Source organism: Haliotis rufescens, unplaced genomic scaffold (genome assembly GCF_023055435.1).
Source record: "Haliotis rufescens isolate VD_foot unplaced genomic scaffold, xgHalRufe1.0.p SCAF_5, whole genome shotgun sequence".
Lineage (NCBI taxonomy): Eukaryota > Metazoa > Mollusca > Gastropoda > Lepetellida > Haliotidae > Haliotis > Haliotis rufescens.
Window position 1 is genome coordinate 43,223,188 of NW_025964223.1, and position 14,931 is coordinate 43,238,118.

At 44.1% G+C, this 14,931-nt stretch overlaps 2 protein-coding genes across 11 annotated transcripts in view; both read right to left on the reverse strand.

Annotated features, from left to right (window-relative positions):
• LOC124140035 (adhesion G protein-coupled receptor B1-like) overlaps window positions 1-4,511 on the reverse strand; it is a 57,738-nt gene extending 53,227 nt beyond the window's left edge. For both annotated transcript variants that reach the window (XM_048383936.1, XM_046507375.2), the window contains exon 1: window positions 4,392-4,511. The gene's annotated coding sequence lies outside the window, so the exon portion shown is untranslated. The remainder of the gene's footprint in view (window positions 1-4,391) is intronic.
• Window positions 4,512-11,494: 6,983 nt separating this feature from the next.
• Window positions 11,495-14,931, reverse strand: part of LOC124140088 (serine-rich adhesin for platelets-like) — a 44,774-nt gene continuing 41,337 nt past the window's right edge. For all 9 annotated transcript variants that reach the window (XM_048384646.1, XM_048384649.1, XM_048384644.1 and 6 more), the window contains 5 exons: window positions 14,740-14,781; window positions 14,024-14,113; window positions 13,880-13,916; window positions 12,825-13,015; window positions 11,495-11,950 (listed from right to left, as the gene is read on the reverse strand). In XM_048384646.1, the coding sequence (XP_048240603.1) occupies window positions 11,795-11,950; window positions 12,825-13,015; window positions 13,880-13,916; window positions 14,024-14,113; window positions 14,740-14,781 (516 nt within the window). In that variant the 3' untranslated portion in view covers window positions 11,495-11,794. The remainder of the gene's footprint in view (window positions 11,951-12,824; window positions 13,016-13,879; window positions 13,917-14,023; window positions 14,114-14,739; window positions 14,782-14,931) is intronic.

Consider the following 14,931-nt stretch of genomic DNA (forward strand, 5'->3'; position numbering starts at 1 on the left):
AATGTCGGTCCCACAGCCAACACCATTCAGAGTTTATCAAGGTACATGTAAAAAACAAAATAATACATATAAACTAGTGGTTGATATTATGAGCTAGCTTTCATTGGCATTTGGCATTTGGCATTTGGCATTTGCAATGTCTTAAACGGTATTGTTTCCACACTTGTTCAGAAATGTCATGGACCAAACCATTCGTAACTCTCGGTAGTGGCAAAAAAAGGCAAGCATAAGCCAATAATTTGTCATTCGATTGTCAACATTTTTCAAGTTCGAAAATGCCGAGACTCAGCGCTGCCGATCCGAACATCGCCATGGGACGTATCCAAAGTGGGGAATCGCAGTCTTCTGTTGCACGCCACTTCAACGTCCACCACAGCACCATTTGCCGCTTTTGGACCGATACACACAGTTTAATTCCACTGCAGACCGTCGGAGAACCGGCCGAACAAGAGTTGCCGCCCCTGCACAGGGTCTCTACATCGACTGTTCCACCTACGACATTGCAATGCCACAGCTACATAGGCTGTGGGACGCGTCCCTGGTTTGAGGAGGATATCGGACCAGACTGTCAGGAACCATTTTCGACCCAGAAGACAAGTTATCGTACAGATCCATCGACAGCGACGCGTGCGTTGGTGCCATACCTTACAGCCTTGGAATTTGAGAAACTGGAGACGAGTGTTTCGTCGAAATTAGCGTTTTTGCCCCACATTGTGTCGGGGCGGTAGTGTCATGGAGTGTGTGTGTGTGTGTGGGGGGGGGGGGGGGGGGGGGGGGGGGATATCTTACCACACGAGAACTGACTTGCTTTTGGATCAGAGAAATTTGACGCCCATTGCCACGAGAATCAAATTCTTCAACCTCACCTTCTTCCAATCATTGACCAGATGGAGCTGTTCTCCAGATCTGAACCCAATCCAGCACCTCCGGGATGAACTCGATCGACGTCAACGTCAGAACACGCCGCATACCCTCCCACAACTGGCCAACGCGTTACAAGCAGAATGACGCAGAAGTCGTACACTTATCCAGTCAGTGCCGAGAAGATGCAGATCCGTGATTACTGCCCGAGGCGACCACACGAGATACTGAGTTCAGCGCAACCTTGTGGCCTTATGTGACATGACAATGAACAGTTTTCAATGCCTTTGTACAACGACAACATGTGACCGTCGAGCTCCAAAATTTCATATTTGTATCTATGATATTAAGTTAAATATATCGACTTGAATAGGTACAATGAATTTACTAAAAATTTACATGTGCGTTTCTTTTTTTGAAGTGTGTATCGCGAATGCTGGCACTCACACGAAATTTCACATAATGCTTCAAAGTTCTGAAGTACACATTGCTAAGGTACTATATATGTACACACTAAATCCCATTATTGGAGATGCCTCAATGGAAGATGGGTAAAACAAATCACACCATGGTCAATGTGGGACCCAGATTGTAAGAAAGATGGTAATTATCGTACCTAACGGAGATATGCCAATGGCGAACAAATGAAATATCGTCAGAACATAAATGTATTGTTATTTTTTAAAGATTTTATATTGCATTTTAATCCATTTATTGACGATCTCTCTCTCTCTCTCTCTCTCTCTCTCTCTCTCTCTCTCTCTCTCTCTCTCTCTCTCTCTCTCTCTCTCTCTCGTTCGTCTTATTGAACATCATGTATGTGGGATTTTGGAAATATAGAAGTTACAAGTTTGTCCCAGGTGTAAGCTAATATGTAAACACGACTAAATCAGGCTGTTCTGTTTTCCATAGTTATACATCCTCATACTATAATGCGGTTGAGCTATGTATACTCAACAACAAAAGTTCCTGTTTCACGATATAAAACAAGAACCTGATCAAAGTAGACGAACACTTCTGAAATAATTCATATTTTTAAACTGACAGTGGGCCAGTAAAACAAATTTACACATTTAATTACATGTGTGTAGGACAGAAATGATGTTATGACAAGGGAAGAATGCAAGAACCGAATTGTCAATTAACACGTCTCTTCGCAACAATCCCGTAACGTCTAGGACGGCGACGCACAGTCTGTGCCGATACTCAACAGAGGCCAGGGATGGTTATTGCAGTGAGTGTTGCAAGCTGGAACCGATTTCGGAGATGTTTGGTTCAAATCCAACGATCTTGGCGGACGCTCGTAACTAGAGACTGTCAGAGCCACCTGTTCACCTTAGGCCGTCAGAGCCACCGGTTTGCTTTCGGCAGCTTGTGTTTACGGCTCACAAGGTCCGTCAGAGCTACCGCTCTACCACCGGGACCCAGCGCCTACGGTTCACGATTGACGGTCAGAGCCACCGGTTTACCTTCGGCAGCTTGTGTTTACGGCTCACAAGGTCAGTCAGAGCTACCGCTCTACCACCGGGACCCAGCGCCTACGGTTCACGATTGACGGTCAGAGCCACCGGTTTACCTTCGGCAGCTTGTGTTTACGGCTCACAAGGTCCGTCAGAGCTACCGCCCTACCACCGGGACCCAGCGCCTACGGTTCACGATTGACGGTCAGAGCCACCGGTTTACCTTCGGCAGCTTGTGTTTACGGCTCACATGGTCAGTCAGAGCTACCGCTCTACCATGGGAACCCAGATCCCATTGTTCACCATGGACGGTCAGAGCCACCTATTCACTTTAAGCCGTCAGAGCCACCAGTTTACCATCGACAGCTTGTGTTTATGGCTCACATGGTTAGTCAGAGCTACCGCTCTACCATGGGAACCCAGAGCCTACGGTTCATGATGGACGGTCGGAGCCACCTGTTCACCTTAGGTCGTCAGAGCCACCAGTTTACCTTTGGCAGCTTGTGTTTACGGCTCACAAGGTCAGTCAGAGCTACCGCTCCACAATAGGAAACCAGAGCCTACGGTTCACCATGGACGGTCAGAGCCACCTTTCACCTTAAGCCACCAGAGCCACCAGTTTACTTTCGGAAGCTTGTGTTTACGGCTCACAAGGTCAGTCAGAGCTACCGCTCCACAATGGGAACCCAGAGCCTACGATTCACGATGGACGGTCGGAGCCACCTGTTCACCTTAGGCCGTCAGTGCCACCTTTCCACTATGGGAACCCAGAGCTTACGGTTTACGATGGACGGTCAGAGCCACCCGTTCAAATCCGGACGCCACAGCCACCGCTCCACCATGGGGACCCAGAGCCTATGTTTCACCTTGGTCAGACAGATTGACAGTTCTCCTTTAGCAGCTAGAGCCACTAATTAACCGTGGGTAGCTAGAGCCACTAATTAACCGTGGGTAGCTAGTGCCCTCGGTCCATATTGGGTCGTCATAGCCACCAGTTCGCCTTGGGCCATCAGCGCCAACGGGTCACATTAGGCCAGAAGCGCCAACGGGTCACATTGGGCCACACTGTCAGTGTTCTAACCTGCGTTAAGAATGGCTCAGGTAACAAATGTGAAGCAGTTGGTCGAATACAGAGACTTTCCAGAAGTACATCGAGGGTGGATGTGCCAGGTGTGCAAATCACGATATGTGTGTCTGTTGTTTGTTGTTAAAAAACACACACACTCAGGTATAAGCTCTCTCTCTCTCTTCTCTCTCTCTCTCTCTCTCTCTCTCTCTCTTGCGAGTTATGTCCTTCCTTTGCCCAATCTGATTCCACCTCTCAAAAACAAAATGGCGGCGCCCAGTGAAGACTACCTGATCGATAATCAAAATCCATATTGTAATAAAACGGGTCTTATTTCGCGAGGTGCATAAAATCACGTGTGCACCTTGACTAAAAACATGAAAAGACTCTGTTGATGCCGAATTGGCTTACACATTCTTTTGAAATCCTGCAATAGACCGAAATCTGCACGGAAATTTAGAAACCGGATGTCGCTTTCGTTTAGCATAGACACATTAGTCCAGGCAAAATGTTACTCCATGATTCCAGCCTAGTTAGGCAAGGGTGAAAACTGGACTTTATGGTCAGTTAACTCCCTTACCTCGGGAAAAAGCAAAACGGCGGAGGCCGTACTCGTCTATAATTACAATGCTGATTACAATGGGGATACATTTTGTTCTTTAACGCTGCATTCAGGATTATTTCAATTATGAGACCTGTAAAAAATCGAGTTTTGACCACATAAACCAGTGATTGATAGCATGAGCACCGATCCATGCCGTCGGGGTACGATGACACGTGCGCAATCACCTAAATCATCGAGCGTGTCCACCCAATTCATTTAGTCGCCTCGTACGTCAGGCATGGGTGGCTGGAGATGTTTCCTAACCCGGATTCCCCGCGGGAAATTGCGCACAAATCTATATCAACGGACAGATTCACCAGAACATGGCAATAGAAATCAATCCTAGAACATTTTACAATATTAAAATGATATGATGGAAACGAAAAGGAATTTTGCTTACATATTATCTTCGAAGACAGCAAGTAAATGTGGTATGTCACACTCAAGCCTGAAATCCTGCTCCCGTTCAGTCAGCTATCTGACGGAAACTGCAGTGAAGGGAGTTTGACGTCACTTTTAGAAGTCCCAGAATGAAACCAGGAAGACGATGATGCAGTCAGTGATATAGCCTCACTTGCCGGAACAGCTCTATTAATTAACATTGTAACCTCATTCTAACACAGCATATCAAATTCTTCACGACCAGGATGATGTATGTTGACCTCTTTGTGTCATGGCGTTCTGTAGCCTGTTGCGGGCATGTCGTGGTCGCTTGTAACTAAAGCAGTCGATTCATGGCGGTATCTTGTTGGGATCTAGATCGGGATGGGGTTCTGAGTAAGAATAGGCCTTGATTGGATTCAGAGTCAGAAGAGGCCTTGATGGGGTTTTTGGTCAGAATATACCTTGATGGGATTCTGAGTCAGAATAGGCATTGTTTGGATTCTGGGTCAAAAGAGGTCTTGATGGGATTAAGAGTAAGAATAGGCCTTGATGGGATTCTGGGTCAGAATAGGCTTTGATGGGATTCTGGGTCAGAATAGGCCTTGATGGGATTCTGAGTCAGAATATGCCTGATCGGATTCTGAGTCAGAATAGGCATTGGTTGGATTCTAGGTCAGAATAGGCCTCCATTGGATTCAGGGTCAGAATAGGCCTTGATGGGATTCTCTGTCAGAATAGGCCTTCATTGGATTCAGGGTCAGAATAGGCTTTGGTGGTATTCTGAGTCAGAATAGGCCTTCGTGGGGTTCTGGGTCAGAATAGGCCTCCATTGGATTCTGGGTCAGAATAGGCCTTGATGGGATTCTGGGTCAGAATAGGATTTGATGGGATTCTGGGTCAGTATAGGCCTTGATGGGATTCTGAGTCAGAATATGCCTGATGGGATTCTCTGTCAGAATAGGCCTTCATTGGATTCAGGGTCAGAATAGGCCTTGATGGGATTCTGGGTGAGAATAGGCCTTGGTGGGGTTCTCGGTCAGAATAGGCCTTGGTGGGATTCTGGATCAGAATAGGCCTCGATGGGATTCACAGTCAGAAAAGGTCTTCAGCGCCCCATGCTTGTGAGAACCGACTATTAAGGATCGGGTGACTTGCTTAATGCACTTACTGATACCGTGATGATGTGGACCGGTGTTCCGTGCTTTCAATAACTGCACTGCCTGGTCCTGGCTTGGTGCTTACAGGCCGCAATTAGCTGGAATAGTGCTAATAGCGGCGTTAAACATAATTCCCCATCTCATAACACACACAGATGGGTACACTATGGCTGATAACTACATGGGCACATGGCGTGATATGGATACATATGTATTCGACATGTTTTACCTGCAATATGCCGACCTTTTCATAAAACTATGAATGTGGATAGAAGATAAACGGGATGGGTTAAACGTTTGTCAACAGCATTTAAAATTTGATATGTTGTATGTTGTTGAAGTGAAATTGTATATGTAACTGTAGCTGGTTTTGGTTCCCGTACCTCGTGCTTGTCTCAGGGTTAACAAGATCGGGACACCACGAGGAGTTTGAATTGTTCCCCGGCAACCTATGCTCGGCGTACTTATTGGATCGGCCTTGATGGGATTCTGAGTCAGAATGGGCCTTGATGGGATTCTGAGTCAGAATAGGCATTGTTTGGATTCTGGGTCAAAGTAGGTCTTGATGGGATTCAGAGTAAGAATAGGCTTTGATAGGACTCTGGGTCAGAATAGGCCTTGATGGGATTCTCTGCAGAATAGGCCTTCAATGGATTCTGGGTCAGAATAGGCCTTCATTGGATTCTGGGTCAGAATAGGCCTTGATGGGTACTTATTGGATCGGGGGTCAGGCTCCGTGACTTCGGTGATTGCATGTCATCGTACACCGATGGCTTGGAATGTTGCTATATTATTGCTGGAATATTGCTAAAAGCGGCGTAAAACCATACTCACTCACTATGATATAAATCACTGGTTTGTCTGGTCCAGATTGATCTACAGACCAACACCATGTAGCTTGAATACTGCGCTGAGTGTGGCGTTAAACAACAACCAGTAAAAAATAATGTAGATTGGTTGCGTGACAGGATGAGCTGTGTTTCAACAAGATGAAGGGATGGATTGATACTTGGGTAAACATCACTATACTGAAAAGAAAATTTGTCTAAAAAAGGTCACCCGGCACCTTGCTCTTAATCAACTCACCTTGGCGAAAGGGATTCGGTGGTCAAGATAGCCGACCTGCTTCATGCATGTCATCGTATCAGAATAATTGCGTACGTCGATTCTAATGACGCCAATCAAATGAATTATCTGGTCCAGATTATTTACAGAACTTATATTTACAGAATATATTGGTTGGTTGGTTTGTTGTTTAACGCCGCGCTCAATATTCCAGATATATGACGGTGGTCTGTAAATAATCGAGTCTGGACCAGACAATCCAGTGATTGATGTCATGAGCATCGATCCACGCAATTGGGATACGATGACATGCCTCAACCAAGTCAGCGAGCCTGACCACCCGATCCCGTTAGTCGCCTTCTATATTGTGATAGCGTATACTGCGTAGTGCGGCGTCAAACGACAAACAAACAGTTGTGGCTGCAGGAAGCCGACTGTCCGATGTCGAAACGTTGGCAAACTGATATGATGACCAGGAAGATGTTTTTTTTGAGTGTGACATATGTTCACATGAGAAGCATACAAACATGATACCAGACAAAAAGCGTTAACTGCAACTCTGTTATTTCTTTGCAGTTGTGCGAACTGATCAGTCAGTGAATCATGTTGGCAAAAACGGCGCGTATACACTGTCCTTTGATTTAAACAAAAATCGCGCTTTGACCTGCAGTTGTACAACTATCCAATTTGAGCTATTAACTCTGCGACCCGTGAAGATCCGGGGTAGAATAGGTCTTCAGCAACCTATGCTTGCCATAAAAGGCGACTATGCTTGTTGTAAGAGGCGACTAACGGGATCGGGTGGTCAGGCCCGCTGACTTGGTTGATGTCATCGATTCATATTGCGTGAATCGATGCTCATGATTTCAATCACTGGATTTTCTGGTCCAGACTCGATATTTTACAGACTACCGTCATATAGCTGTAATATTGCTGAGTGCCGCGTTAAGCAAAAAACAAACAAACAAACAAACAAACAAACATTAACTCTGCAGATAGTTTAAGTGTAAAACACAACACGTGGTAATTGTTTGTTTAAATCGTTGTTTAACGCCGCACTTGGTATTATTCCATATGACGACGGTCTGTAAATAATCGCGGATGGAACAGACAATCGAGGAATTGACATCAGGAGCACGGATCCGTTTGCTTTGTTTTTGTTTGTTGTTTAACGCCGCATTCAGCAATATTCCAGCTATATGATGGCGGTATGTAAAGAATGGAGTCTGGACCAGAAAATCCAGTGATTGACATTATGATCAGGGATACGATCCACCACGCCAGCGACCTTGAGCACACGTTAGATGCCGTTAGATGCTGTTCATTAGCCTCGGGCTAGTCAAGCTTGTAGGTGCAGGAGTCTGACAATCCGATCCACTGAACATTCTTATTCTGTAAGTATATATTGCAGGGGACTAATATCTGCTATCCCGAATTCTACACCGGGCTAGGGGGCACGGGTGGCCCAGTCGTCTAAGGCGCCGCGATTCGCTGTGCAGAGTTGCGTCCCTTGGGCACGCCAGAAATCTATGATTGTGGGTTCGAATCCCGGTTCGCCCCGATTATGTTTCTAGGTTTGTCAGCACCATACCCGTGCTCGTGGGTTTCACCGAAGTGGTAAACGTCTTAGACCTGCATCACTTCGGGCTTTCCTCCCACATTAAGCTGACACGCCGCGATATAACTGGAATACTGTTAAAAGCGGCGTTAAACCCCACTCACTCACTCACTCACTCTACACCGGGCTATATAAAACAGGTGAACAAAAGCAGTTAACGCTTGACACTGTTTATTTCCCTTGGGCTTATACAGATGTCTTGTGCAGATGATACAAAGGCAAAAACCATGATCAATCCCTAAAGACATTCGACTTTCCTCACCTTCCTGTCAGCACATTGCTTTATATTAACACAAAACTCTTATTAAAACACATAAAAGGCTAAAAAAACACCCGATTCTTTCATATTACAACAGTTAGTTTGTTATGGCATGTGGTGTCAACATCATTTGAATAGTGTTTAACAGTACCTTGTTGCCACACCTCATAAAGCCTTAGATAATGCTGTGAGGATTTACCTAAGACTACAGGATAATACTACGATTCATTCTTTATAGCTACATGTGTTCTAGCAAACATACAATGGGTTCACATGTAAGTACAAATCCATGTACACGGAACTACAGTAAACTACGTTTATAACGAACACGCTTATAACGAACTGACCGATATAAAGAACTTATCATTTGGTCCCGGCCAACTGCTGTATATATGCTTTTAAAACGGACTACGGTTATAACGAACTAAAATTAGTGGCCCCTTTCAGTTCGCTATAAGCGTAGTTTACTGTATGGTTAATTCGAAGTCATCGGGACCAGCGGAATAATATGTCAAGTTATCTGAGACGAGGAAGCTCCAGAAAGACCATATGAAGGATGAAGGTCCTGCACGGATATTACGTTGTTTTAGACGTTATATCCAGATAACCGAGTTCGTCATAACGAGGATGCTTGTTTTTCAAATTATCTCATCGAGTGTCCTGACACAACTGTTTTTTCATGAGCGACACAGCTATTTCTGTTTACAGATACAAACAATATTTTCTCGGTTAAATACATTATAAAACATATATTTTCGTTTGCAGTGTTCCCTTATTTGTTTTGGTAAGTATATTAGATCCATGCATAACTTTGTTTGCCACCTTGGAAAGATCACTGATAATGATTACTGCACCATGAGATGACATGACTAAATAGCGTATGTAGTATAACGTATGGCATAGTATGATGAATCAAACATGCACTCGTAAGATTCATACAAAAACCATGTTTGATAGTGTACATATTTTAAAGGAACCAGTCCCTGTTTTATGTATGACAAAATTGATACCTGGAGATTACTATCAAATCTAAGTTGGTTCTATTAAATAATATCATTTAATACATTATTATATAATAAGTGTAGGCCCTACTCTTGTCCAACCATGTCAGTGATATCATGCCATAGAAAGCATTAACTGTACGTCATATTGCCACATTATCCCATGAGAGCACACCACAACACACTAACTGTAGGTCCTACTGCTAACCTTAGCCCAAACATACCTACCGATATCATGGCGCAGAACATTAAGTGTATGTCCTCGTGCCACTCTTATCCCAACAACGTCAGTGACATTGTACCACAACACACTAACTGTAGGTCCTACAGCTAACCTTAGCCCAAACATACCTTACGATATCATGGCGCAGAACATTAAGTGTATGTCCTCGTGCCACTCTTATCCCAACAACGTCAGTGACATTGTACCACAAAACATGTACTGTAGGTCCCACTGACTCTCTTGACAGATGAACATTGTTATAATCCAACAGATCACGAGCAATATGGATAAGATAAATGAAATGGCATATTCTGTTTTTCGATGATTATTATCCATAGTTCAAAGAGGACCATTTTGAGACAACTGAAGCACATTATACGTTGTTTTCAATTACAGTTACTATACAAGTACCTTTCCTTATTGGGCAATATTGAATGGAAGACATTTAAAATCCTCAAATTATTTATGATTTGAATAGGTTTTTGGACACCATGTGAAGAGCAGGGTCCAGCTTAGCATAGATTGGGGGATGTTACATCACTGGTCATTGTAATGATAACACCACCATACTGAGCAAATGATTTTATGTCATGTATATCACAAAAAATAAATACACATAAACATTTTAGGCTTACAGTTGTATATGTAGTCATATAATGTGCAGTCGTTTTTCAAGCATTTGTTTTGATAACACGAGATGTGTCACAAGTCATCAACAGTTTTAACGTGATTGAAATACATGCTCCCATCAGCACTATCATCAAGTACACAAAGGTTATTGACAAAGGTGCATTATCTGAGAAAATGTGGCTCGTAAAGATCCGGGTTAGAATAGGTCTTCAGCAACCCATGGTTGCCGTAAAAGGCGACTGTGGTTGTCGTAAGAGGCGACTAACGGGATCGGGTGGTCAGGCTCGCTGACTTGGTTTGTGCATGTCATCGTATCCCAATTGCGTGGATCGATGCTCGTGATATCAATCACTGGATTGTCATGACTCGATTATTTACAGACCGCCGTAGTATACATGGATTATTGCTGAACAACAAACAAACAAATAAAATCTAAGAAAATATACATTGTACTGAGACACCAATCTGTTGATGACAATGATATTTTAGACAAACACATTTATCCGATATCCTAAACTGCAGGGCAAAAGAAAGCGTACACAAGAAAATTAGATTTGATCGCAAAATTACAATCGTTAACGGGCTGAAAAAAAGTCGCTGAAACATCATAAACTTAATGCCCAATATCACCTATGATACCCGTATCAAATACATCACTATCGAATAACCATTTCTTGTTTGTTTCATTTTTAGCCAACACCAAACATGGGTGTGTACTTTCTTTTGCCCGGCAGTGTACATGTATATGAGCCGATTATAATGGGGATCGGGTGGTCTGGCTCTGTGACTTGGCTGCAAGTCACCGTACACCATGGCCTAGTCGCTACTCGATTACTTACAAGAAGGGACCGCCTCCGTGGTCTAGTGGTAGAGCTTCCGCATGGAGAGCGGAAGGTCCGGGGTTCGATCCCTGGCCGCGTCATACCAAAAGACGTTAAGATATGGTACTTGTTGTTACCCTGTCTGGCGCTCGGCATTGAGGGGCTAAAACAAGGACTGGTCGGCTCGGAGTCAGTATACTGTGTCTGAGTGGGGTATTCATGTTAAACTGCGGCATGGTATCTCAGTGAGCTAGCACTATAAATCGGCATCAGTCCGGACTAGTACAAGCAGCCACACAAACACACACTCGTACATGCACGTCGCTATATAAGTGCAATAATCTTGGACGCGACGTTAAACCCCATTTTACCTCACCTCACCTCACTTACAAGAAGCCGTGATATAGCTTGAATAGCACCGACGGCGACTTTAAACAACATTATACGTTATAAACTATATGTTTACATAATCCCTTAATAATACCCTGTAACAATAACCCGAAGTGTGACTTTTAAGCTCCATTGAAAGGAGACATCCAGCCTGACCATATGTCAGGTCATCGATAATCAAAGAAGACTTAAACGATGATCGGGTCATTCTCCCAACGTAGTGTGTGTACTTGCAGCGCCGTAAAGGCCATCTGTCTATAAGTGAGTCTTATACGAAGGTCTGGCTATCTTCAAAACGGCAGGTTCGTTGTCGTCATCGTTGCCTATGAAAACAGGATTTCTGTAAGTTTGTTCTGCTGGATAGTCTGGAAAACATTCCTCGATGTTGTCCCCGGAACTCTCTGAATAATCCTGGAAATATATGAAAATTGAAATGGCAGTCACAAGGGAACGGTGTCACAATGACAGTAAGATCAAACGGTCACTGGTAGGGAACGGTGTCACAATGACAGTCAGGTCAAACTGTCACTGGTAGGGAACGGTGTCACAATATCAGTCAGGTCAAACAGTCACTGATAGGGAACGGTGTCACAATGACAGTAAGATCAAAAGGTCACTGGTAGGGAACGGTGTCACAATGACAGTAAGATCAAAAGGTCACTGGTAGGGAACGGTGTCACTGTGACAGTCATATCAAACAGTCACTGGTAGGGAACGGTGTCACTGTGACAGTCAGGTCAAACGGTCACTGGTAGGGAACGGTGTCACGGTGACAGTCGGATAAAACGGTCACTCGAACAGAACGGTGTATCAATATGTAGGGTGTCACTTCATATGTATGGTGTGAGCTGAGTTTATGCCGTTTTTAGCAATATTCCAGCCTTGACAGGGTGGCGGATATCGGAAATTGTCTCAGACATTTACCACTTTGCTGAAACCTACGAGCACGAGTATGGTGCTGACACATGTACACCTCGAAGCATAATCGGGGCGCAACGAGAGTAGACAACATAACCATAGGTTTCTGGCGTGCCCAAGGGACGAAACTCTGCACAGCGAATTGCGGCACCTTGGGCGACTGGGCCAAACGTGCCGCCTGACTCGATGAGAATAGGTCTTCAGCAACTGATCGTAAGAGGCGACCTAATGGATCGGGTGGTCCGTCTCGGTTACTTGCGTGTCATAATAACCTGGCGTGAATCATTCCTCTCAATATTGTTTACAAGATGGTCAGGTCATTCAACCGGACTATTGCTGAGCCAAACAACAAACAAACAATACAAACCTGACTCGGCATCATCTGCTCCTCCAGTCGCACCTGGGGGCGCGGCAGGTACGCCCTGTTGTTGTATGCAGCTTTCTGCCAGGCGTCGTTGTCTTGCGACATCTTCTTCAACCTCAGTGCCGACGCCTTGTCAGACTGGTCGTCGGAGTAGGAGTCGGAGTCGGAGACGGAGTCGTAGTCGGTAGGAATCTCTGGCAAACATTCAAACATTGAACATCTATACTGATGACATATCATAAGCGAACGGAAGTAAAATAAAACGTCGTTACGTCGAACTACATCATATCGAAATAGCGTTTAAGGCGATATCACTTTATTGTCCCGGAGAAACCTGATAGACACTATTTCGTAATATTGGCACTCCGCTTGTCTCGAATTATGGATTTCCCAGACAAATATTCGATTAGCTTAGTGGGGTGTCACTGTGTAACTGGAGAACGATTACCAATCCATCCATCTCTTTATGTCCGTAGGGGCGGTGGGTTAGCCTAGTGGTTAAAGCGTTCGCTCGTCACGCCGAAGACCCGGGTTCGATCCCCGACATGGGTACAATGTGTGAAGCCCATTTCTGGTGTCCCCCGCCGTGATATTGCTGGAATAGTGCTAAAAGCGGCGTAAAACCGTAATCACTCACTCACTCACTTGTTGGCAGTTTTAGCTGAGTGTCTATTTGATAGCTTAAGCGTTACTGGATATTTTATACACAATACATAATACAATGTTTTTATCAGGTAAAGTGAGGTGAAATTAGGCTTAACGTCGCGTCCAAGATTATTGCGCTTATATAGCGACGTGTATACAGTATACTGACTCCGAGCCGACCATTCCCTGTTTTAGCCCATTTATGCCGAGCGCCAGAAAGGGTAATAAGGACCATCTTTTAACGTCTTTTAGTATGTTTCGGCTTGGGATCGAACCCGGACCTTCCGCTCCCCACTATACCACGTAGGCGGCAATCTTTTATCAGATCACAACAATAGACATGTATTTGAATGGCTTGAAAAAAGCATACATTCTGTTCCCAAATTCTTGAGAAAAACTGTGATTCCAATTACCTGTCATTTCCTTTTGATTCTTCGGTTTTTCTTCATACTGGAGAAAACACAAAATCAAAATATGAGTGCCAGTCTGTATCGATTGGTCAACAATGTTCACAAAAATAAAACTATTTAGAAATTGTTTTAAGTTGCATGGCCTACCTTCCAATTATTCCGTGAATCAGGTAGCGATTTTGATGTTGTTTTGTTGGTTTCGTAGCGAGCTTTCGCCTTTCGCACCCCGTCGATTATCTGAAAAAACACAAGTACGTCATACATCATACCCACATCTTTGTCACTTCTTTAATACATTTCCGTATTCTCTTAAGCATCTTACCAGAATAACTGCGTTGTTTGACCCCCACGTTGAATAGTATTGTGTTACATCAAGGCGTGTTGGCGTAATGAGGATGAAGGGCTTAAACACCCCCGTTTATCCACTCTATCATCTACATCCTATTATAATAAATTTTGAACCCATTTGCCACCGACACCGCCTCCGTGGCCTAGTGGGTCTGTCCGAAGAGTAGAAGTCGGGGGTTCGATCCCTGGCCGCGTCATACCAAAAAAAGATGGTATTTATTACATACACACACACACACAGGCTCGCACGCACGCACGCACGCACGCACGCACGCACGCACGCACGCACGCACACACAAACACAAACACTCGAATGACACACACACACACACGATGCGAATGGCAACGCTAGGAATATCCATCCAAGATCAATTTGGTCAAACCAGTAGCATGGTCTATGACTCAAACTAGCCACCAATAAAATATACCACGTAAAAAATATACCTGATTCACGTTAGAAGCCTGTAATTATGCCAAAAATATATGTTCGAAATCTTCTTAATAATTATACTTACCGCTCTGTTGAAAAGGCAGTGCATTATGAAAATCAGGAATCCCTGAAAAATAAATTCATTTTAACTATTAGGATAACTATTTTTAACATTAAAAGGGTGCCAGAATTAGGCACGTCAACATTCCATTCACCATTTAAACGTTAACCCTATATTCAAAGATATTCACTGCAAAGGCAGTTCGTGAACACTTGT